General features: G+C 34.6%; 1 protein-coding gene across 3 annotated transcripts; it reads right to left on the bottom strand.

Annotated features, from left to right (window-relative positions):
* Positions 1-27,561, bottom strand: LOC124361939 (lipopolysaccharide-induced tumor necrosis factor-alpha factor homolog). Of its 3 annotated transcripts, none has more exons than XM_046816021.1 (4): positions 27,429-27,561; positions 9,969-10,117; positions 7,901-8,060; positions 1-647 (listed from the first exon to the last, which is right to left on the bottom strand). In XM_046816021.1, the coding sequence occupies exons 2-4, from the start codon at positions 10,105-10,107 to the stop codon at positions 542-544; spliced, it is 405 nt and encodes a 134-aa protein (XP_046671977.1). In that variant the 5' UTR covers positions 10,108-10,117; positions 27,429-27,561; the 3' UTR covers positions 1-541. The 3 variants fall into 3 exon arrangements, with proteins under 3 accessions (XP_046671977.1, XP_046671975.1, XP_046671976.1); XM_046816019.1 differs by lacking the exon at positions 27,429-27,561 and adding an exon at positions 16,875-17,019; XM_046816020.1 differs by lacking the exon at positions 27,429-27,561 and adding an exon at positions 16,747-16,885.
* Between the last annotated feature and the right edge of the window lie 61 nt (positions 27,562-27,622).

Raw genomic sequence — 27,622 nt, 5'->3', positions numbered from 1 at the left:
TTCATTTTTAATGTATTTATTTACAATATAATATTATTTTTGGCATTGACAAACATCCTGTATGAACCAGGATCGCAGTAATAAAATAATAATTGTGTATATTTTAATACATATAATTAATGGAAATAATAGTTTGATCATCTACTGTAACAAAAACATTTTAATGTATATTGTCACAAACTACTCAATATTGAACAAAAATTAAAAAGAATACATTGATAAATTGACATATTGTGTAATATAAATCAGTAATGTAGAATATCAAACTAACAGCTACCATATAATCATTCACAATATATAATATAACATTACACAGTAACTTTTAATAGGAATGTATTGGGAAGAGTACTTAACAATTGTTATGCTAGTGAGTCATCCTGCAAACTGCACTCCAATATAATGTAAAACACGCGGTGGAATGGAATTTAAATATATGTAGGTCCAAAACTAACTGTGATTAAAAAATGCTCTTTCAAAAATATACATGAGTCGTTGTAGAGATGAGAGCTGTCGTGGAGATGAAGTGGTGTGGAGAGGGTGTTTAAGTTTCCCGATGAGTCCCCAAGAACGCACCGCAGTTTGGGCAATAATGGTTGGTGTCTTGGCAAGCATCGGTGCAGTATGGGCAGAGAGCACAGGGCCAAAACCTATAATCATAAGCTTTTATTAACTTTTTCAATTGTATCTAATTTGATACTTAAACAGTAATCATGTCAAAATGTTTATAGATAATGTACCTTATAGGAGTAATCACATACTTAGCTATATTTTATTAAAAATTGATTTTTCGAAATGCCCTTTACTAATCAGGCCTACAATAATCATTACACGCTTTTGTAAAGGAATTGGACACAAAACACTAATATTTGTTATATTTCTACTAGTCTGCATTTAAAAGCACACACTTGATATATTAACTATAAAGATATTCACCGCCCACTATCTTGTGCGAATTATGATACTAATACAAAAAGAGTTCATTTAATAATAACAGTAATGTTCTATAATCAGACTTTATTGTAATAACACATTTATAACATTCTAGGGCTTTTATTCATTTTGGTAACCCCACTTTGCACATTATTGTTGTTATAGTCATATATTGACATGACAATATGTATTCTACAATTATAGATGTTTTAAACTTTTGAAGGTAAAAATGGAGATTTTGATGATTAAATTATAACATAGTATTAATTTACTATCCCTTGATGGAAAACAAATTCCTCCATATACATTAGTGAAATTCTTGGGCCTCTCTATTTCAACTGAACATAATATGGATTACTCATCTGAAGCATACAAAATCTAAGTGCAAAAAACATATAAAAATATGAAAAGTACCATCTAGTGGAAATGGTTAGAATGCAGACAGGAGCTACTTATTTATTATTGTTAAGTATACGTCCGTCTAGACTTGCAACTACCACTATCCGCTCTAGTTTCAAAACCACTAACAGAGAATGGCAAGCCTTCCATCACTAACTGGTGAATTCAACTGAGGGGAAATTATTTTTACATCTTAACTCCATCCACTGTTCCACGACTAGACTTGCAACTACCACTATCCACTCTAGTCTCAAAACCACTAGCGGAGAATGGCAAGCCTTCCATCACTAACTCTGTTCCACGACTAGACTTGCAACTACCACTATCCACTCTAGTTTCAAAACCACTAGCAGAGAATGGCAAGCCTTCCATCACTAACTGGTGAATTCAACTGAGGGGAAATTATTTTTACATCTTAACTCCATCCACTGTTCCACGGCTAGACTGGCAAATACCACTATCCGCTCTAGTTTCAAAACCACTAGCGGAGAATGGCAAGACTTCCATCACTAACTGGTGAATTCAACTGAGGGGAAATTATTTTTACTTCTTAACTCCATCCACTGTTCCACGACTAGACTTGCAACTACCACTATCCACTCTAGTCTCAAAAACCGCTAGCAGAGAATGGCAAGCCTTCCATCACTAACTCGTGAATTCAACTGAGGGGAAATTATTTTTACATCTTAACTCCATCCACTGTTCCACGGCTAGACTGGCAACTACCACTATCCGCTCTAGTTTCAAAACCACTAGCAGAGAATGGTAAGCCTTCCATCACTAACTCGTGAATTCAACTGAGGGGAAATTATTTTTACTTCTTAACTCCATCCACTGTTCCACGACTAGACTTGCAACTACCACTATCCACTCTAGTCTCAAAACCACTAGCGGAGAATGGCAAGCCTTCCATCACTAACTGGTGAATTCAACTGAGGGGAAATTATTTTTACAACATCAAAGTTAAAACACGCTAATCTCAGCATACAGTTGTTTTTTACACTCAGTTACAAGATGACTTTAATTTTAAAACTTCAGCTCCTCAAGCTCAGTGTTGAATCACAAATGTGATGTCCCTTCTTGTATCAATCACATTAGTGTTACAGTGTCCTTGCATAATCATTCTAAAATGATACGAGTATGTTAGTAATTATAACTTCTTTAAAAAAACAGCTTGAAAAACTGGCCACCTGTGATGTTGTTTATACAGAATGGTTCAAAATAAAATTTTGTAACTGGTTGCAAATTTTAGACAGTGAGTATGAAATACAGATTAGGGCTTTCCCCAGTACCTCAGTGTTCTCAACAGAACTGCGAGGGTGATTACCTGTTCTGACTTCCTTAGCAGTTCATTTGCGATCAAGGACATGTTATCAAAGCGCAATATATGTACAATATCCAAAATTTAGTGTCACAAGAAATAAAAGTTATCTTTTTCTGGGTACTCAGTCACATGTGAATACAAGGAAATGAGATAGCTAACAAAGCAGCAAAGAAAGCTTTAAATTTACCTCCTTGTTTTGAAGCATCTGTTTCCTCTGACATAGAACTGGTTGTGGAACTCATAATAATAAAAAAATTGGGAAAGCTGTTGGTCAATGAAATCTATACTCAATACCCAATACTCGTTTATTGACACAGTTGAACTTTACAGATTGTTTAGTGCAAGTCAGAACACAAACAAGTTGCATTAGATAAATAAATTACACTTAAGGATGGAGTAATGCTAAAAATAATTTTTATATTTACGTATATAGGTATGATAGTTTATTTACAGAGTGACCTGCTGACTTCATATAGGCTTATCAAGGACCTCCTGAAGACTGTGGAAAGCCTTTCCGACGAAGTGGGCCTCCAAGTGGAACTTGAACTTTTTCAGGCTCGTTATATTTGTTACATGCATTGGAATTAAGTTCAACAATTTTGGTCCAAGTAAAATATTGAGTTTTTGAACAGAGTTAATCTAAATTTGTCTACCATAACATCTGTTTTGTGCCTACTATGATATTTGTGATCAGGGACTGAAAATCTCTCTTTAACTTTGTACACAAATATTACTGCATGATAAAATAAAAGACTAGCCAAGTAAGGATTCCACTTGATCAGAAATGCTCCCTTCAACTGCCCCGCTGCCCCAAACCCCAGACAACTCTCAAAGCTCTCTTTTGCTAGAATAAAATTTTATTAAACAATACTATATTGCAATAGCCCCAGAATTCTAGGCCATATCTAAGCCTCAATTCAAATAAGCCAAAATAACCCAGTTTGAGGACTTCTTGTGATGAAAATAAGGAAAGGCACCTCAGGGCAAATGTAGCTGAATTCAACTGTTTAACGAATTTGGTTACGTGAGTCCCTTCTCAGATTGAGGCCGAGATATTTGGTTGAAGGTACACAATGAAGACGAAGGTCATTCAGGTAAACTAACAGGGATAAAATGTTCTCTGAGTGTGAAATTTAATTATGTGCTCTGACACAGAACTAGTTGTGGAGCTCATAATAATAAAAATTGAGAAAGTTGTTGGTAAGAAAATCTAGTAACAAAACCAAGGCTGTGAGACAGTTTTCACTTGGATAACATCTTGTCATCCTAATTGTTAAGAAGACATCCTAATTATTGCGAACGGCATTCTGCTGATTACGCATTGACTCACTAGCATGTCTCATGTATGCTACCTTTGTGACATAGCTTTCAGAATCAGAATCAGAATATAGAGTGTGCAATACATCCTCCTTGACTTTGACTTAGAGCCTTATTACAGACGCGGTGAGTCCTACTATTTACTACCAATTCTCCACAAACTGTTGGACAGTTGTTCATTGTTAACTGAGACTTAGGTTTGTTCTGATACAAAATTTTAGTAAGGTTGGTTTACGTATGTGACACAGATATTGTTTGGAGTTCCGTAATATTAAATCTTTTTCACAACCTGTTGTGCTTTACACATCAAGATATAAAACTGACATCAGATGATTCAATTATTTGCTTATTTTACTTATCTTATCTCTTATCACACTAGTGTACACAGCAATAATCATTTGGTTTCTGCAATGTAAAAGCAAACAGTGAAATGGTTTAATCATTTATAAGAGAAACAATATAATGACTAATAGAGTTGTTGTGCTACTAAGATAAGCCATTATCAGCTTCCTTAATGGCCTACAGGGATTAATTTGATAATGGTGGTTTAGTCCCAAGGAAGTTGTGTTTTTTAACTAAATTTGGTTACTAAGAATATGTTGAAAATATGCTACTCACACATTATTCCTCAACTCAAAAGGGAAATTGTAAGAATTATATTTAAACTATAATTACAAACAATCATAATTATTACATGAAAATGCTGATTTTTAATGTCAATTAAATGGCAAGATTACTTTATTTTTTTGTATGTCTTAAATGAGTAAATGTGTTAAATAAAGCAAAGAATTTCTCTTGTTACAACATTTATTTTATAAAACCTTTTGTATCGGTTAAAACACTTACTTTTCGTTAATTTCTGTGAACAGTTGTTGTAGTTATTTTATCAAACTTATGTCACACACAACCACAAACTGAGTGTTACTAATTTGTTTAAAATATTATCAATCTAAATTTAATGTTTTGATTATTGTTTATGGTTTACAAGGCTTATTTTTATTTATTTTCGTAATTAAAATATTAATGCTTCAGAAGGCTAAAATTAAAAATTGTGTACTTAACATAAAACATATTTTAAAATACTTTATTTCTATTAAATATTTCAGGAAGAACCTACAGACACTTGTAATGAATACTGACACTGTTAAAAACAATCAGAAGAAAAGCAAGCATGATGTTCAGTGTAATCACTTTTAACATAATTGCGATAGCAATTTGTAGACTCAAGGTCATGCAACACAACATGGTGTTAAAAGCCTGTACTCAATGACTGGCTTACAATGAATAGTTCATTTTCATTAAGTTGAGTGCATGTAAAACATACAATTTACACTCCACTAACAATTAAGTCTAACACAGGATCAAATTAAGCTTGAATTTCTTTCAAATCAATCCAAAGTTATATTATCAAAGAGAGTAGAGTTTAAATTTTACTTTTCCATTATACATCTAATGTTTAATCAAAATATGTGTTTTAAGGGCTATTCAATTTCTATTTCAAAATTAAAAGATTTTAACTAGCGAACAATTCACAGCATTTACTTCCCTATGACAGCTATTCAACCACAGTAACAAAAATTAAATTTGAATATACTATAGCTCTTCTTATTTCAAAGACAATAATATGGCCTACTAAAATCCTCCATATGACACTGATGTTGCCATAGAAATACAAATTAAATTAGTTGTTTTCATTTAAAAAAAATTGTTTTCACTTGCAGAGAATAAAGACTTTTCTATTATAGTAATAGATTGAGATTGCGACAGCGTGGCTCAACGGACTTAGAGCCAAAGTTGAAGATTACTGAGGATCAAGTCTTTTAACTATAGAATATTTTATCCGTAATATCTATTAAATAATCTGTTCCATAATGTGTCCCCTTAATCTGTTCCATAAGGTTCTTAAAGAAATCAATGGTCCATGAGAATGGACAGAACTTACCATATTGATTTAAAATAAAAGACATTGGAGAATTACATTTTTTGCTGTTTGTTTTCCATGTTAGAACAAACAGAAATCAGAAATGTTAAGATTAAAATAATTAAGCCTAATGAGTAATATAATGTTCCTAATTAAATTTTTATCTCAGCATAATATATTATGAATACATTAATACAAAATGTTCTATTACGATACAAAACAAATACAGGCCTAAACATCTGTGCGGGAGGAGCATAAATACAAAGTTTTTTACTTTACTGTGATGGAAAAATTAAGTAGCACATACTCTGGGTGTCTATCAATAAAATGTTAAAAAAACTTTGGTGACTTTCTTATTTAAAAGTTTATTCTTGATGATGAATAATTTAAAAGGATAACAAGATTTTGAAAATTTGGTATCATTATATGTTCAAAAAATAGAATCTACCTTTTGAAGATTGAAATCTATTCTTTGGTTATAAAAACCTTAACCCTTTGAGTGCCACAGCGTCGCTAATTTTGACGGTACGAAAAGTGCATAAAGTGCCAGCGTCGCCAAATTTGACGTTTCGTATTTCGATAATATTTTATATAGTACAAGATTATTTTGGCCAAATAATCAGACGGCTGTATTCAATAGGTTCCAAACTATCAATAAATACGAGTTTTATGTTGTTTCTCTACTATTTTATCTGTGAAACTTACGTTGTTTGGGTACTTATCAAGAAGCCACTATTTTTGGACAAGTTTTCCTTATCGGGGACAAAATAAATTACAGTATTAAAATCAACTGACTTTATTTAAACTATTTTGGAATTTACAAGTTATTACGACAATCAATCAAATAAAAAACTATAAGAACAACGAATCATTATTCGAAAATGTCAGGTCATTTGTGTGTCTATTTGGAGACGATTTGGAGATAGCAAGTATGACTCATCGAGTATTTTTCGATTCATTATGGAAGAAGGAATGTATAATGAAGTTTATTTTGATCTCTGATAAGGAAAACTCGTCCAAAAATAGTGGGCTGTGATAAGTACCTGTACGTTGATTCTGTCTTCCAGTCATGCGACGTAGCGGACGAGTACCGTGTTGCGTAACGGCCTCTCTTGTTGTTTATGTGCCGATAACCAAGCATTTGAGTAAATACAAAATAAAATAGTAACTTATACAGTATTTTACTGTATTTCTTTACAAAAGTAATGTATGATTTGAGTTGTGTTCAAGCGAAAAACGTGAATTTTCAGTGTAAATATTATTAGGGTTATTATTTAGTAAATGTAAACTTTTATGTAAATATGTTAGCAAGTATTTGTTTCTAAATTTACTAATCATATTTATTTGTGTTGTATTAATGTTTTGTTACATTTATTGGGAAAACTACATCATTACTAAGTAATTTCTAAACTCTGACAAATGAAGTACAGATTATACAAAAAGAATTAAATAACTATAACACTAGTAACGTATAGTTAAAACTAGGTGAAGTATATTTCTCATTCGTAAATCATCAAAAGTATAAATTTTAGTTTGAAGCATTTTTTTACTTTTTAATGTAGGAATCTCCTTTTATGCTAAAGTTAGTTTGTTAAATACCAAACCAAGAATATTAAACCACCTAGAACAGGACTTACACTGTAAATGTTTCAAAAATCAAACCAGCTTAATTTTTTTAAGAGTGGGCCTTTTTAGGTCGGATTTGCGGCATTGTACTCTACTAATAAAGACCTTTAACTTGATGTACTGCTCGACCTATGCTCTAATTTAAGATTCTTTCTGACTCCTTGTGGGCCATCCCCTGACATGACCAAAAAAAATGTTAGTTACTTCAAAAAGTGCAGTTACAGGTGCAGTAATGATGTACCAAGTTTTATTGCTTTACCTGTAATCGTCCCGAATTACCAAGCCAATTGGGGACTATTTTACACCCTATATCAAGGAAAAGGTTTAAAAAGGTATTCCAGACGAATTCAAACCAGTAAAAACTTTGTTAATAGATTACTTACAGAAACAGAAGAAGCAAGGCCATCAAGTGAGTGTGAGTGTTTGGCTTGTGTTCCACTCGGGTCGTGATATCGGCATGACATGAGGTGCACATAGTGCGAGCAGGGAATGGGCCATAAGTCGGCATCACTATCACAGTCCTCGTCACATTGATGCTGGGTCCTAAAACAAAAGTAGCAAGGTCATAGAATTTGTGTAAGTGTTAGTTAAGCTTGCGTTCTGTTTGTGGAGTGATATCGGCATGACATGAGGTGCAGGTAGTACGAGCAAGGAATGGACCATAAGTAGGCATCACTAACACAGTCCTTGTCACATTAATGCTGGATCCTACAACCAAAGAAACAAGGCCATAGAACTTGTGTCAGTGTTAGGCTTGTGTTCCATTCATGTAGTGATATCGTCATGATATGAGGTGCAGATAGTGCGAGCAGGGAATGGACCATAAGTCGGCATCACTATCACAGTCCTCGTCACATTGATGCTGGATCCTACAACCAAAGAAACGAGGCCATAGAACTTGTGTCAGTGTTAGGCTTGTGTTCCATTCATGTAGTGATATCGTCATGATATGAGGTGCAGATAGTGCGAGCAGGGAATGGACCATAAGTCGGCATCACTATCACAGTCCTCGTCACATTGATGCTGGATCCTACAACCAAAGAAACAAGGCCATAGAACTTGTGTCAGTGTTAGGCTTGTGTTCCATTCATGTAGTGATATCGTCATGATATGAGGTGCAGATAGTGCGAGCAGGGAATGGACCATAAGTCGGCATCACTATCACAGTCCTCATCACATTGATGCTGGATCCTACAACCAAAGAAACGAGGCCATAGAACTTGTGTCAGTGTTAGGCTTGTGTTCCATTCATGTAGTGATATCGTCATGATATGAGGTGCAGATAGTGCGAGCAGGGAATGGACCATAAGTCGGCATCACTATCACAGTCCTCGTCACATTGATGCTGGATCCTACAACCAAAGAAACAAGGCCATAGAACTTGTGTCAGTGTTAGGCTTGTGTTCCATTCATGTAGTGATATCGTCATGATATGAGGTGCAGATAGTGCGAGCAGGGAATGGACCATAAGTCGGCATCACTATCACAGTCCTCATCACATTGATGCTGGATCCTACAACCAAAGAAACGAGGCCATAGAACTTGTGTCAGTGTTAGGCTTGTGCTCCATTCATGTAGTGATATCGTCATGATATGAGGTGCAGATAGTGCGAGCAGGGAATGGACCATAAGTCGGCATCACTATCACAGTCCTCATCACATTGATGCTGGATCCTACAACCAAAGAAACGAGGCCATAGAACTTGTGTCAGTGTTAGGCTTGTGTTCCATTCATGTAGTGATATCGTCATGATATGAGGTGCAGATAGTGCGAGCAGGGAATGGACCATAAGTCATCACAGTCCTCATCACATTGATGCTGGGTCCTAAAACAAAAGAAACAAGTCTATAAAATGAATGTAAGTGATAAGGTAGTATTCCACTCATGAAGCAATAACTGCTTGACATGAGGTTCAGATAGTGCAAGCAGGAAATGGACTATAAGTCACGATCACTATCAAAGTCCTCATCACATTGATGCTGGGTCTTACAATAAAAGAAGCAAGTCTATAAAATGAATGTAAGTGATAAGGTTGTATTCCACTCATGAAGCGATAACTGCTTGACATGAGGTTCAGATAGTGCAAGCAGGAAATGGACTATAAGTCACGATCAATATCACAGTCCTCATCACATTGATGATTTGTCCTAAAACAAAAGAAGCAAGGCAATTTAAACTGTAATAATCCTTGCCACATTGGTGTTGAGTGTTACTTTAGTTACATGTTACTTTAGTATTGATAGTAGCAATTTTGATTTTGTGTTTAGATCTTAAGATATCTTAGTCTGTGCCATGTGAAAGTGTATTGACACTATCATAGTATGATTTTAAAAATATTTTTTTCTCTGCCCTATATATTCTATGGCAACTGTTTTATAACAAATCCATTGCTGATGGGAAACAGTCTTGGATAGGCCTATCTATACAGTGTAAAGGACAAGTAAACATACCAGAGGGTGCATACTGGGGCTGAGACTGCTGATAATTTGCATCATACTTGGGGGCGGGACCTCCATGAGTGGGGTTGTATGGAGGCTGCTTAATCGCCTCACTGTAGGTGGGAGGATTCTCCATGTTGTTACTTGCCATTACACTTGACCTGGAAAAACAACATATTCGATGTCAACACTACATGTCTTTTAAATGTTACAATGACTCAGACAATATGTGCTCAAGAAATCAAAGATTGTATCTTGAGAATATTACAGTACAACCTCATTTATCAGGTTTTCCGGGCAAATCAGATCAGTTTTACAGAGTGAAGGAACTCAAATTTTTGGCAGAATAAACCATTTTTTTGGGACTTCCAGTGTAATTTCTTTTTCGTTAATTAATGATCTGCATTTGGAATAATGTGTACAATATTGTAACAAATTAACAGTGTTCTAGTAGACTTGCAAGATCTTGATAATTATAAATTTGACAAAGGCTGACTTAGATATTCTATCAGCAGCTTTTAACTAAATGATAACAGAGAATAGTGGAAACTTATCATAAAAGTGTTACTAGTATTGCCAAAGTTAAAGAGAACTTTATAAGTGTTCAAGTGATCTGTGCTTGAATTTAGGTATTAACTCGAGGGATGCTTTTCTTTTTCACCAGAAGTGTGGAGTGGTGGTGAAGACACCACCTATGCCCGCACTTATGGCAAGGGACATTTCCGATCAGTATTTTCCTGACCTCAAATCACATACCAGATCATCTAATGAGCTTAACCCTCTCCCAGGCAAACGCCTCGAAATGCCTCGGCAGGGCGCCTGGCGCTAAAGTCCAAACGCCTCCAACTGCTTTATCAACGCCCTCTGCTTTGTGCTGCTGTCATACGATTGTTTGGGGAACTAATACTGGAAATATCTATTGGCAATGTCATTGTTGCCTTGTTTATTCATAGTTTTATGACTAGGGATGCTATCTAGGATTAATAATTTGAAACGGTTCATTGATTACTTCATTGACGGTGATCTAGTTGTTTAGTAGTACAATTCTTTCTGACTTGTGCTGCTATCTTACGTAATTTGATTAACTATTTGGGACTTTTTATAACCACTCATTTACTGAAATCATTTTGTTAGTTGTTTTCACAGTCAATTAATACAAGATCTTTCATGTAAGTTTGACTTTTTGTTTGATTTTAATTTACCTCATAAGGTTGATATTTTTTTAAATAAATACAACGTTATTGTAGAGGATTTAATCATCTTTGTAATGATGTACAATACGTAATAGTTTTATTAAAGTATAAAGTTCTTAACTTAGTAAAAACACGAATAAGTGTCCCCTCGCGGCAGAGCGCCCGGTTTAATTCAGCCCAGTAGCGCCAAAAGCGCGTCACGGTAATTCGACCGGGATAGGGTTAATAATACAAGAAGTATACAGGGACAAAGTGGCCTCCTCACCGACACCGCTTTCTTTCGGGAGATAGAGAAGAAGAACCAATCATCATAATGACATGTAATTTTAACAGTAAGTAAAATAAGTCTGTTCTACTTCAGTAAGTCTTTCTACTAATAGAATAGTTTTCTTAGGTCCTTGATAAGAAAAACTCTTCCAAACATAGTTTCTTACCAAGGTTTTTAGGTTCTGTTAACCCATTGCGGATCACTGACGAGCTGGGCTCGTCACGCAGCGGCCGGGTCTAACGATGACGAGCTCAGGTCGCAAAAGCGGTCTGCTTTTAAATTTCCCTCCAAATAGTACTTTTAATGTCTGATAGATCGGGCGATCGTCTTCACTTGTCAACTAAGAGTATTTAACAACGGTCTACGTTTAGAGTTTTCAAAAGTTTTATAAATATCCTACAGATCGCTGTTGTATGTCGAAGTTGAAAAATCATTCATATGAGTTTACTCTCTGCTTTTTAGCGCTTCTGATTGGGTGTTTTCCTCAGTTGATATTATAATACTTTTGAGGTTAGTGACACAACAAAAAGACGTAGAAGTACATGTTGGCGGGTTTAGTCTAGACAATGGCCCGGATGTTGTAATCGCTTCGCCCGAGCCGCTTTATTTAGACTATGATTCAGACATCATCCCTGCCACCCTGGAATCTTGCTCGCGTGTTATCGTTCCTACATCACGGATACCCTAGCAGGCCCATGTTCCATCTGAACGAATACATTCACAGCTGAATTTTCTAGTATACGATAGCAAACGATACTGTGGCGCACCATTGCTGTTCATGCGGCTGCTGACTGTAAATTAATTCGTGCCCGCTGGTGCCCGCGCGCCAAAACAATACGATCCGCAATGGATTAGACTGTTAAAAAACCAGTAGTTTCCAAATAATACTAAAGTAACTTTATTATTAACCACACACTAGTCTACTTATTAATTTCTAGCATTAAACATATGGCTTGATTTAGCCTACTTGCCTGACATAACCTTCTCTGCAACAGACATTTTTTAACAGAAACATGGTTGTATTTCTAAACAGTGCAACAAGAGGCAAAGAAATCAAATTGCTTGATAAAATTTATTTTGGTATGTACTAATACCTCCCCACCTGACAAAGAGGAAAGTTTCAAATCCTCGAAACGTTGTGTTATACCTTTTGTAACCATAACGATGGCAAATATCTATAACGTCAAACGACTAGTTTAGACAAGTCACTAATATTTTGTTATATTTTATGGTATTTTGGTATTATCAGGAGGCCACTATATTTGGATGAGTTTTTCTCATCTGATACTTATAAAAACTACATTAATTAGAATAAACAGACTTTACTCGACTTACTGTAAAACTACATACATGTCTTTATAACAATCGGTTCTTATTTACTGCATCACAAAATGATGCGATGTCAGCAAAAGAGGAGACCTCTCTTTCCCTATATACTGTTTTTACTAGGCTATATAAGTAGGTACATACGAGGTCTGTCCAAAAAGTATCCAACTGCCGACCAGTAGGCGGCCGCGACGTAACCGACCGGCTCGAACCGGTTATTGGAGGGGAGGGGCGAGCATACTCCTTCCCATATTAGGCATTGAATACCATCCGGTCACTCAGTGAGTCACAGGGCTCTGTTCCGTACAGTACTGCCGTGTGTGTGCGTCACATTTCAATATGATTGAACGTGTTGAGCAGCGCATTTGCATTAAATTTTGCCAAAAACCTGGCCATTCAGTATCAGAGATGATTACTATGATACGGAAAGTTTATGGTGACATGTCTATGGGCGATACACAAATAAGTGGTTTAGGCAGTTTAAAAATGGCGGCATATCAGTGGAGAGTGATAACCAATCTGGCAGGCCTTCAACAGCCAGAAACGTTGGAAATGTTGAACGTGTTCGTGCAGCAATTAATGAAAACCGTCGATTGACTGTCCAAGAGCTGGAAGAAGATTTAGGAATACCAAAATTGTCAGTTTGTAAAATTTTACAAGAAGATTTAAAAATGAACCGTGTTTCGGCAAAATTTGTTCCTCGGCTGTTGACAGAAGACCAAAAGTACTGTCGACTTGAAATCGCACAGGACAATCTGGATTTGATAAAAAGTGACCCAGGACTATTTAAAAAAAGACTTGTGATTAGTCATGGGTTTATGGCTACGACCCTGAAACAAAGGCTCAATTATCACAGAGTGGAAAACTCGTGAAGAGCGATGGTCGAAAAAAGCAAGACAAAATCGAAGCAATGTCAAGACAATGCTGACAGTTTTTTTTTTTTATCAGGACGGCGTTGCTCATCACGAATATGCTCCAAGAGGCCAGACAATGAATAAGGAGTATTATCTTGAGGTTCTAAGGCGGCTACGAGATGCAGTGCGAAGGAAACGACCTGAACTGTGGACAAGCCGTGACTGGATCCTGCACCACGACAACGCGCCAGCTCATTCCTCAAATCTTATTCAGCGGTTTTTGGTCAAACACGGTCAACTACGACAACCTCCCTACAATCCCGACATAGCTCCTTGTGACTTCTGGCTATTTCCAAAATTAAAAATTCCATTGAAAGGAAAAAGATTTGACGATGTTGAACAAATAAAACAAAATGCGACGAAGGACCTGTTAGCCATTCCGCAAAATGAATTTAAAGAGTGTTTCCGGAAGTGGGAGGAGTGTTGGAATAAGGTAGTGGCTTGCGGAGGGGAGTACTTTGAAGGGGACCAGATTGCCATTGCCGCCGAGTAATGTCAGTTCATGCCAGACGTCAAGGTTAGATACTTTTTGGACACACCTCGTACATATGTAAAAAAAGTTAAGGTTACGAGTACATTTACGAAGCACTAGTTCATTATCTGAGGTTTTAATGTAGAATCTTGAGGGATTATTTTGCCAGAAGTATAGGGTGGCACCACCAAAGCCCGCACTGATGGCCAAGTCATTTCCGATCGTTAAATCTTCAGAAAGAATAAATCTTTCACCTTTTACTTTCCTGATCTCAGATCACGTGCTAAACCATCCTACGTGATCTGACGTTGAAAAAAATGTATAAGTAGATAGGGATTCTACTTATGAAAGAGCACGTAGTTTTTGGTACTACTGGTAATGGTCTAAAACATTTTTCAATGTAGGTTTTTGTAAAAATGTCAAATTTCACTATTTTAATACAAAATTAAATTAGGTTCTATTTTTTATTAGGCTACATTTTAGAATTTGTTTGGTTTACTTTTCTTTTTGTTAGTTAGTAATGACAATCAAATATTGAAGCACAAAAATACATCGAACTGCATATAGGAATGTTCCTTGCAATGTACTGAAAAATAAAATATATGATAATATATAATTTACTTCAATAATAAATTGTTTTACGTTGGTTTGAATGTAGACAACTTTACTAGTAAATTAGTGCCTGACATTACCGGAATTTCAACAACCAGATTCATGTTAAAAAGCTAGTTCTGTGACTTTTGAGTGTTCTAAAACAACGTTTCAGGATACGGAGCACTAGAAAAAATCTGCGATTTCCAGAACGTTTAGTCACTCTAAGAAATCCAATTGCTTGCATAGATTTCCGACGTCCAAAAAACCTAATGTTGGAATGAAAGTACTTTTTTAGTCTATTGTATATTATACTTTTTTTAACAATAAGGGTGACTTAATAAGTGGCCTACACGTTTTCTTCTATTGTTATTGTCGAACAATTTGATGTACTTATTATCCGACTTCAAATTATAATACATTAGCCTATAACTTTTAGTTCGCTAACATCTCTAGGTCAATTTAACAATAACAAACTATGAACTAGATCTACATATCAGAAAAATGTTAGCCTACAATATTTATAATGTCGAGATAGCAATGAGGGGCAGAGTATGATAAGCAGACCCAGTTTTTTACACTTATTACAATCATTGATATATTGAAAACCAGAACTATCAATCGATATGAACATATCTAAAATACTAAATTAAAGTCACATGTTTCAAATTAATAGAAATAGCTTAAACAATTATGTAATGTGATAAATAATAAAGGATCCATGACCATTAATCAAACGATAATATAATATTAAGATAGATGATAGGAAAAATTACATTTAAATAATAAAGAAAACGAAACAACAAAACAAAAATCTTAAAACTGAGAAAGACACATTAAATCATCTTTTAGTGTTATTTTGTATGGTTTTCTAAAGTTAACTAGATCTTTTTTTATTTAAGAGAAGTTATGGTACTTGTAGAACAAAGTGTTTAGAGTACGAACGTGTGTGTGTCAGTTGGTCCAGATGATTTAGTTATTGTTCAAATTAATTACTATTATTGGTTGATTATATCGATTTAGGTATAATAATTAAATATTGTTTGATAATTTCAATATAAAACAACCGGATCCGCTTATCGTAATCTACCCGCAATGAGCAACCGCTTTGGTGAAATGGAGGAAGGATTATCTCCACAGTTACCAGGAGCCAAAACCCCATGTGTATCTAAAAATATCTCACACAATTTCCTCATATTCATTGCCACTTTCAAATTCTCAACAATAGTTACTTCTGTTAGGCTGTATATTGTTTACATTAAAATTACTGTCACTAATAAGTTTATATCATATGTTAAGTTAAATAAATTGTAATATCAAATTACTCATACGGAAAAATCAGCCGAATAACGACTGTAGCCGCTTATTAAAGTCTACCCAAACAATAAAGTATACCCTAACATTATGAGCAATCTGTGTAATTAAAAACACAAGTAGGAACTAGTTCAATTCGTATAAAAGAATGAATTAGGCCTAGCTTATAAATACAATAGACTGCAGCACTTAGGACGACATTTAGGGAAGGTGAATTACATACATCAGTACATCAGCCTGGCATTAAGTGGGATATATTTCTTAACTAGTAGTCCTACTGCCATCAAAAGACAGTTAAATGTGGAAACTGAAAGCTTACTGTCCACTTTCTTATGACTACCCTGATATAGATTTTCTTTAAAAAGACCTTATTCCAATTCTAAATTTGTTTCATGTTTTAAAGTTATTTCAATAAGTCATAACACTAAGGCTTTAGTTATGCTTGATAGTTAATCGTTTTAAACTACATAACCTTACTTATTAAAATACGTCACCTAACTTATGAAGCACAATAGGCTAAACGCCAGTTATGAAATATGTTACAAAATCATACAAAATAATGATCATAGGTAGTCTAAATGTAAAGTGGTCAATTAAACTTATGTAAGACTTCTATATTTTCTACTAATATATCTTAGATGTAAATTGAGGTGCTCCATATTCAATTATGTTGCAATTCTTATCCTTGGGCGAAACCGTTATTAGTTATTACCTGTATAGACGATGACGAGTGTGAAAATGTCTCACACAACTGGAATAAACTTAATTACAAACTAATCACCTGATTACTAAACGTAAAACCAAAATGGTATATACGGTGCACAAGTAAGAAAACCTAACCTTGAGTTGAGAGTTGAGAGCACTTGCGCAGCAGACAGATGTTAGGAACAGATCTCCCCTTCCAAGAACTCCACTGCTAACTGAATACTGAATGCAACATTTCCTGTTCCCCTCCCTCATATCCGTCATCAATGACGGAATGCGTCATGTCACGTGATAGTGACGTCACCCTAAGGATATCGTGTAAATAACTGATTCGTGGTGATGGTGATACATTCACATTTATTTATTTACTAAAATTTAAAACAAGTATTTTTTTAAATTTATATTATTTCTAGTTCAATGAGCGTAAGTCCTAATTATTCACAGAATATGGTCCATCAAAAATAACAATATGGGATGTTAACACTATATGTGACACTTAGTAACTCCTAGTAGATGTTAATTAAAAATATAAACTTTGAAAACAAACTAACAGACTGCAATATTATAAGTTACGACAATACTTTCAGAAATCTAGTACTTAGGAGTTTTGAGAAATTTATCACCATGAGAACAGCGCAGCAGGGCCGGCGCAAGCAATTCTGGCGCCCTATGCAAAACTACAAACCCCCAAATCGTCTCCAACCACTCCGGGCTAGTACCTGAACCTGATTGTCGCGATGTATGTATGTATATTCTCAAATTCACATTTTTCGTGATTTCAACATTTCTCCATTAGCAACAGACGTAGGTAAGGTTATACTGATTCTGAAGTACCCAATTCTGATGCAAGCGTGGTGATTTCCGTTACAAAAATTGGCCTGTCTCTTAACATTGTTCTAATGGGGTTAAAAATCAAAATTGCCAAAAGTGTTGTTGAGATACATAAATTATTGTGTGGTCAAGAAGCGCTTCAAATTTATTTTGAGCTCAGAGCAGATAATGGCACACACTTTTGCTATCATACATTATTATTAGATGTGATTATATATTTATTTAGAAAAACAAATGGCACATGACATTGATCGGAAGATAAAGTTACGGTCTTTATTTGTGTAGCAAACGTTTGAGGTTATCTCTAGGCTTTTACACTGGTTTATAACGATGATTCACAATAACTTAAATATACGTTTGCAATTAAATAAGAAGTAAAACATATACAATTTAGCTCAAAACCTGTCTCAGTATATTGTGAAAAACAAATTATTACGTCAATAGTAAACTATAAGGATATAAATGATTGAGCGTTATCGAAGACTTTCACTCTAGGGGCTGGACATTTTTCATTTCTGTCTATCTGCCTGTCTGTCCACACAATATATCGAAAACAAACTGATATAGACGAAATTTTGTATGAAACTTCATTTCTATACAAGCAATACTGAGTTCGATGATGATGCACATCACTCATGGAATTTGGCTGAGCTTTAGTTAATATTTTTACATTGGTCTTACACGTTAGACGAATAGCAGAATAAATACATTTGTACACAATCTGAGTACAATCGTATGAGATTTTATCATGTGACAAATTAACACATGTAGCTTATTCATATAGTAAAAAGAAACAATATTACAGTGGAAATTATTTTGGTAACAATATTCGATAGACCAGGAGTACTATGACCATGCAGGTTCAACCACGGATGTGGCTGAGTGTAATTAAAGTCTATCACACAATAGGCTGACACAATTTTGTTTTTCTCTTCCGGGGTCGATGTAAAAATGTCTTTTCTATATGGAGTATGTTCTGTATCTGTCCGCGAGACATCTCAATAATGACATAACCTACAATTAATTGTGTAATGGTTTAACATTTTGCATGCAACGCAGTGAAGCGACTTACGCTACACGTGGTGTAGCTTACTCATGACGTAAAATGTCTTCTGACAATCTTCCCGGTACATAAACATTCGGTGGTTTCAAACTGATATCATCTTTGGATTGTTTATCTCTGGGATGATAAGAAAATAACAACAATTTAACCACAACTATAGATTCAGTCTTTGCAAACTGTATAACACGAAAAGTTTCTGTAGTGACGACATTTTTCTACTATTAACGAAAAACAAAAGACTCCAACAAATCTGCTTGAGTTGTCCTTTCATTTTATAATTATACATCCAATGGTACAAATAGTCAACAGTAATATAACCCCGATATTTCATCTTTGAACCCTTGATTATTGGGTTAAAGGATACATTGTATTGTGTAATGTATTTTAAATTCCAATAGAATACAATGGTAGTCTAAATAAATGGATATAAACCCAAAACATTGGTATTCATCTAGCCGAACTACATAATTAATAGACTAAGCGTATAGTTATTAAAACTATGAACCAGTTATGGCTGTGAATCAGTTAGGCTATTTATAAAAGTCCGTAACGAAAATTTAGTATTATTATATTTGGCCATTCATGAGGTTACAACCGAATTTTTTCGCTCCTTGAGAATACTACATTCTATTCGTCTCACGCGTAAATACAATCTCCCAGCCATAGGCGTATCAGCGGGGGGGGGAGTTGGGGGCTTGTAACCCACCACCCCCATTGATACAAATATTCAAGGTGTATTATAACTTGCGTTAAACTGAAAGTATACTTGTAATTGAACAATGTAAACATAGTTAAGTTTTGTTTTGATTTGTTTGATATTTTAACTATAACAGCTGACATATAGTAAGCCATAATACTCAGACTTCGTAAGTTTTCTTAATGACGAGTCCGTCTGCGACCCGTGGGGGTTGACAAACATAATACAGACCTCACTTTCCGCGCTTCGGGCGAAAGATAGACAGCGAGCAATGGCCTTGAACGCCTGCCTACCAGTCGTCTCTTTGAACGGCTAATTTTTAATAGTCTTAACGAAGTCCTCATCGCTTTCGTTGTAGGCGCTAGTCGTGTATTAGTGACTTGTGTTATTAATGAATGCAGATAGTGGTAGTACTAACAAAAATAAAATATAAGTAGAAAGCCTCTAGATTGCTGATTTTACCATTTAAAAATATTATAATTCTTAAAAGTTATTACATTTTACTTGCTGTCACTGTTATACACTTCTCCGGTCTTGCTTCAACCAAAATTGTATAAGACGCATGCAAAATCAGATGTTTATCAAAACGTGTTTAATAGTTGACCTAATTATAAAAATAAAACAATAAACTTTCAACCCTTTGGAGGTAAACTTCTGATATCGTGCTTTGTAAATTGTATTTAACTTGAAATTCATATTTCGTATTTCTATATTTGTTCATATCCGAGCGTTTGCACAATTAATAGTTTTATGTTTCGAAATTCGTGTAGTTAATATATCATTTATAAAATTACTATATCCCAACATTTTTTATTAGGGATGACATGGTTTGAAATTAAAAAACATTGAAATGTCAAACACATATTATTTAAGTAACACAATATACGCCCGTGTTTACAAGTAAAATATATGTAATATATATGTAAACGACATGTATCTTAAAAGCCCATATTAGAACGTATACATTTTAGGTAAAATGTGGAGGATGTGTCTTTTAGTTCTTAAGACATAGGCATTTTCCCGAGCCTTTTTTATTCTCATTAATACAGCGCCATTTTCTTGAAATTCTTTTGTTATCGGGCAGTTTCTAAAAGGGTACATTTTCACTTATGTTATAGTCGTTATTGTAGAGCATAAAATAAGAATAGTAATGGTGCTCTCAGACGACTAAAACTTACCATTTGAATATTAATAGCATTAAACATATTCTGGGTGGGAAGGCAGGCTTACGGAACATATCTAATGGTAACCCCACTCCCCCTCTTTAGGTCATCCTAGATACGCCTATGCCCCCGCAATAGAACTTTTGAGACGAGTATTGAACAATACTTTTCATCACGGTGCAAAAACACAAAAGCTACTAAAAGATTATCTTTCATTTTAAGTCTAGTAATTATTTCTCCATCGAGAAGCGTAACACTATAGTATAATTAATTTTGATGTTAAAATAAGCTGTGTCAACAAATACCAGAATTAATTACACTGATATTTTACTGAGAAAAATAATCGTACGTATAGAGAAAGTAATTTTTGGGAGAGGGAAAATCAACTGACTAAGCTATGGGGGAAACGATCACCTTCACAGATCTCAGCTGTATTGGAAAGTAGAGCATTACCGAACAGACTGACGAAATAGTTCATTAACGTTCAGTTCAATATTGATGTTGCCAGAATTGATTTGAATCTTACTTTTTAAAGCATTCAAATGCTCCAATATCTGTCTAATCTGCTTCTTCTTTTCAACTGGTCATTCACAATCAGCAAATTAATGCTTTACATGAACTGATCAATTGAAATAGATTGATTCTATATTATTAACTCTCATTCTTACGTGGCCGCGATTTCCAATTTTTCCGGTTCAGCTCATGAGAAAGCTTTTTATAGGCCAATAAAGAATAGCATCACTTCGAATAAGACTATAGGGATGTTGCTCCAAACTTAGATTTGAGAGCATATTAAAAATCCAGAAAACTGTGAGAACAATAATGAAATGAGATTTAGAGTCTTGCAGAGAGGTTTTCAGGGAGATTGGATTTCTTACTTTGCCCTTTATTTATATCCCAGAAGTGATACTTTACTGCCATACCAAGATGAAATGGAGAGAGGTAAAGATGTTCACTCAACTAGTGCTAGAAGTAGGGACAGCTTTCACGTTCAACAGCACAGAGTGAAAGTTTAAGAGCAAGTGTGTCACTATAAGTTGGTGTTTGTGTCAGTATGATAAACAAACTACGCGCAGCAAGGAACAAATTTAAAATCCCAACCAGTTTAAGACTCTATGGAAACACTTATCGGTGCCTAGGGCTTTCTACTATGCTGACGAATTCATGGTGTGTCGATGGGATTCTTTAATTAAATGTAAGAGTTAGAACAGGATTGGAACTGATGAACAGAGTTGTCGGTGTGAAGTAAAACTACTGGGGTTTTCAATGCAATTGTTCTTGTGAAGTAAAATTATTGACGGGCGTTAGCGAACTTATCATTCGTGGCATTGGACAAATTTCATTTCTGTCTATCCACACGTTATCTTGAACGAACTGACTAATATGGACTTGACAGTTTGCATGAAGCTACATTTCTATGTAGGCAACACACATGATGGTGTGTGTCACTCCATGGGATTTGGCTGAGCATTAGCGAATAGTTTTACATCAGTCATATGGATAACCATGGTGGCAACGATAAAATCTCAGAATATACAAATTTGGAAACATACTGAGTACAATAATAAGAGATTTTAAACGTGATGCAGTAATACAAACTATGTTCGTACAGTAAAACGAAACAAAGATAGTTCATAGTCAATGTTAGAAATCAGTGACAAGATTTGATTTCAGCGCACTCTTGCGTTGTAATACACTCCCTAACTCACTGGGACTCCAACATTTACAACGCCATTTTATGGTAACTCGCTGTGTAGCATATTTTTATAATTTAAACACTGCTATGAAACTAACTCAATAAACGAAATAAGTTGTGGCAAGGTATCTTGAGAAAGATTTTATTTGTATACTTATTGCACGAAACTTCATTTTATACAGGGTGTTCACAAAAGGGTGTCTCAATCTTCTGTGGCTGACAAACAACTTCTGTAGGTACTCATAATTTCAAACAAAAAATGTCACACAAACATAGGTCTAAAAATGTCTCGTTTGACCGCTAGCCGCCATTTTCTACTTTTTATTAAAAATGTACTATCTCTAAAATTAGTAAAGCAAAAATATCAAATTTGGCATGTGTATTTGAGTAAATGAGATGAAAGTTAAAAAAGGTTATGTTATTTTCTTATATTGACAAAATGGCGTCTGTTGAAAATTTGTAAAGCCAAATAATAATAATAAAAAAACAGTATAATTATAAACACTACTAGACGTACTAGACTCCAACTATTTGAACAATTTCATTACAATTCCAACGGTACTTGTGTCAACAAAATCCGTCAATGCATAAGCGAGCACGATCACTTTAAAAGTACAGTACATTTGCACAAACCAGGAGCAACAACCAATACATACAATAATTGTTTTTGTACCTCTCAACTGTGACATGTTTGGTGCTCCCGGCTTGTGCAAGCGTATCTTTAAAGTGGTCGTGCTCACTTATGCGTTGTCATAATATTTCATTGAAAAAAAAAATACAGTTGGAATTGTTATAAAACTTTTAAAATAGTCGGAATTGTGTACATTTTGTATAACCAATTTTAATCAGCTTATGCGTATCAAAAGTCAACACGTTTGCTGCTCCCAGCTTTATCAACAGTTAATTAATTTTAATTCTTTGACTTTTTAGAAAAAACGAAGCTGATTTTTTTGTTTTAAGAGAGGATGTGAACTTGATACAAAGAAGAAAATGTGCTTTGCCTAGAATTACACAAAGTGTGTTAAGGTGTATGTGTATAAGTGTACTATTAACCCACCAAATATGGTATTTCTAAGCCTTGAAGAGATAAAATGATTTATCATGAAAATCCCAAAAATCTAATGGTTAAATTGTTATCATGTATCATATAACAAATGTTCATCTTTTCATAAATAATTACTTTAAAAATTATTAAAATACACCAGATTTAAAATAGGTTTAAATCTAAATGTGAGTGGTCTTTCCTACATTTTGAGACGTTATACCCAGGTAACACAAGTCTATCTCGCATCGCGCTGCGGCCCATCGTGTTACCTCGCCTTGAAACTTCTTGTTCAGTCTCCATTCACTCACCGTTCTAGGCCATCCATCGTGCTCAGTGTTGTGCAGTGGCATGTTGTTTGTTTTATCTTGGTGTCGGGTCGGGTGTCCGGGCAGTATGTGTATTAACATACAAGTCTTTTAGTTCATTTTTACTTTGATGTGTTCACAACCGTGGTTCTTGATTTTAGATAGATTTTGTTTACAGTTGTACATTGTACCTCCGTTCAACATTATATATATATATATATATATATATATATATATATATATATATATATATTGTTTTCAATATATTCAATATATATATATATATATATATATATATATATATATATATATACACATGTTTTAAACGGATTGTGATGTCAATGTGCAACCTCCACCATACTTCTTAAAATACCTTTGTGAAATTTTTGGAGGATAACAAATTTTCATTCCCTTCCCAAAGGGGGGTAGAAGGGGGTAACTTTACATTTGTAAATTGCAACCCTTATCTTGTGACGTGCCATTTTAAAGGTATATTCATAAGAAACACAATGACACGAAGTAAACATCTCTAAGACATTGCTATCGAAAGTTATGGACTAATAACCCCTTACATTGTAATGGTGGATAGAAAAAGTGTCTAAGACACTTCTTTCCAAAACCATGCACACAAACATTAGCTACTACGTAAAGGGATAAGCTGGAACTTCGATGTCTTACTGAAAGATGCGTGTGCATTGTGTTGATATGCGCAAGATACTGACATTATCCCTACAGATTATTATTTTGTTACGTCATTTGTCCATAATTTTTTGCTTGGAACATTGTAGATAGTTTAATATGTTGTAGGTTCCAAAATAGCCCAAACAGGTTTAAATTTGGTACAAAATCGATTTTACAAATATTTCAGTTAACTTCATTCTCATAGCATTTCAAAAATATTTTTTATAAACCTTTTTTGGTACCTCTAACGGTTTTAGAGATATCGATTGAATGTAAATCTCAACAGAATTGTTTAATCACTAAGAAGTGGTGAAAAGAATACTGAAACAAGTTCAAATTGAGTACAACGATTGATCTTATAAATATCCCGACTAAGATCGTTGGCTCCCTTGTTAATTACTTCATTTGTTTTACTATACCGGCTGTTCAAACTTATAAAAAAGAACAACTGCGTTATTTATAAACTTAGAGGAAAACAAAACGTTCTGGAATGCTTATAACGTTTCCTAAACATTTTGTTATAAGCAATTTGTTTAAACGGCTTTCAAGATATGGAGTATATGTAAATCCCACGAGAATAAATTACTAATGTTGCAGTTCTTAAAGAATCGACCTACTTTTCCGACTGAGCCAGAAGAACTATTTTTACTTAGTGAATTCGCCATATGCCTTCTAGATAGCAGGGTTACTCCTAAAAAAGAGAACAGATCTCGATATCTTATTTGTACATGTAACACACTAGTGTGTCTTGAGTAATTATTGGTGAATGGATCTTGACATTCCGATTCCATAGGTCATTCTAAAATGAGAATTTAACAGGACGCTCTACCCCAAAGCTCGAAACCGAAAGCAAGGATCTAGAAGATTACAAATCATGACCTTACTATTTGGACGATCTCTAGAAAATATGTAGTCAAATTAAAGCTCAACTACATGCTTCTCGCAAGCCAGTCTTTCCAAATTTCAATTTTTTATTGTAGAAATGAGATATTACATTTTACACTTTATTGACTTTTTATTGAACATTATCCTGTTTACACAACTGGGTTTCGGGAAAATTGAGAAACGAAGTATAGTTAAACTCGATTAAAAGTAATGACGTCTTTATTATTTGTTCAGCCTATTAATCTACTCGATTCTCAGTAGGCTACCTGGTTCAACGTCAGTGTTATTGTTTACTACGCTAAACCACGAATATAAATGGCAACAAATTTAGTCAGCAGTGAGAAGACAATCAGGTAGGCCATGACACGATGCGACGCTTGGATTCAATTGGTTCCGTCAAAATTACAGCTGACAAAAGTCTCACTTCCTTCACCTGCCAACTAGATTTAGCGGCTGTGTAGAAGCGTTTTAGAAATGTCGCCAAGAACGTAGCCAGGAACAACTGATATTTTCTCTTAGTTCACAGATAATAAGGCTCCATTTTGTTTCTTAAAAAGTTCTTGACTCGTTTCTTTGTTGAGAACAATCTTTCAGCAGTACATGTTAGTAAGACTGGTTTTTTAAGTAATAATAATCGTTTACTAAAAAACGTAATTGAAAATTTCGGGGAGGGAGATCCAGACCCCTTGGATCCCCTCACTGGCAACGTCGTTGACTCCTGTATGACCAAATGTGGGTTTCATAATTTTCCAGTATAAACAACTATGGCCTTCTATTTAAGTTATGTTATAAATGGCTTGTCGTTACAATGGCCTACTGTTTGGAAAAATATCAAATGATTCAACCACATCCTTGTAATTATGATAATGTAACCATAACTACTGAAAAAACACACGTTCTCTTGTTGGATCTTATTATTCACATACACACGCACACGCACACACACTCACGCACGCACAAAAACTAATCTATATAAGGAATGATTTTGGGTCTTAAGTTCTGTTTATTAAGAGATACATATCTTTTCTTCTTACCCTAGAAGTGAGGCTAGGGGTATTCTTACATTTCATAATCTAAAGTTTTTAGTTTCTCTCCTTTCATTTTTTTTCATAATTGTTCATGCACCGTAATGTCTTGGGCGTAAGCAATAAATTGCGCACATCCTCTTTAAATCACTACTGTCGTGGGATGAAGTTTAATTATTTACTTACAAGCGTTATATTGTATATTTAATGTTTAACTATGTTGCTAAACTAATCTAGTTGAATGATAGGCGCACCATGATTCGAAAAGTACCTTGTCTTTAATTATTATTGAATTACGTATTAATGCGAAGTTTAAAAACATGAAGATGACACCACCAGAGGTATTAATAACAATAACAACTTGTCTGTAGTTATTTGGTCAAAAATATAGTTACATAAATAAAACATAATTATATTATTACGAATATTTTTAAGCGGCAAGATAAAACAAGGATTTTGTCAATAATTTTAAACTTGAGGCATCCATCGTTCACACAAGGCTTATGTTAAGAGGAAGACATGTTTATTAGTAAACTTATGTCTCGTATACCGTACAGAATCTATTCTATTTATAACCAGTCTTAAGTATCTGCTTATAAACTACAAACAATTATTTTATAAACGTTATATTGTTTCCATAATATGTTTACCACAAGAGAGATAATGTTCAAACCGATTAAAACCAATAGTTTACGTCCTAATTCAGATTCAAACTACAGGCTAAAACTAATAGTCTAGGAGTTGAAAACGAATTTGCAGGTTATAAGCATAAAAGCTGAGTTTTCTTGAAATCGTTAGAGATAATTCCCTTAAGAAAGATTGATTGTCAGCCGTGCTCGTTTTGGCGGACGTCGAAAAGGAAGAGTATTAAAACATGAAACAAATTTCTGAGATCAAATTCTTTTTAACTCGACACACTTGCAGTCAAACACGTGAATAAAAATTTAACCACTGTCAGCTGATTTAACCATAGGCAACAGAACCCGAAAAGTCGCTACCCTCTCTCTATCAAGTTCTCTGACGGTAATATTACCTATTAAGTATTTGTCTTACGACCAATTTTAAGTATACCAAAGCTAGTAAAAATATAATCTGACAAAAAATTATTGTTTCGTAATTTCAATCCTTTTGATAACCTCCCATTTTGGACCTCCGCGAAAACTAGCGCGGCCAACAATCGATTTATTTCTTAAAAAAGTGTTTTTTTTTACAAAGAAAACTAGCTTGTGTGGTTATACAGTACAAACTGGCTCTCAGCTGTTAGGCCGTAACGGCTAAATCCAATACCGGTACAATACCTGAAATTGGTCCGCAAACAGTCGGCCTGTGAATGAACTACTCTAATGAATGATTCACTAGTTTAACAGGCAAGGTCAGAATAGTCCTGAGTCACAGCTTGCATTGCTCACGAACATGGTGATAAGTGGCACCACAGTGTCAACATCTGCTATCTGACCGCCTACGTCAACTTCGCTATCTCGTTTATTATGAT

This window comes from Homalodisca vitripennis, chromosome 5, assembly GCF_021130785.1.
Source record: "Homalodisca vitripennis isolate AUS2020 chromosome 5, UT_GWSS_2.1, whole genome shotgun sequence".
NCBI lineage: Eukaryota > Metazoa > Arthropoda > Insecta > Hemiptera > Cicadellidae > Homalodisca > Homalodisca vitripennis.
Note: the sequence above shows the minus strand (reverse complement) of the source record. Positions and strands in the feature narration are given on the sequence as shown.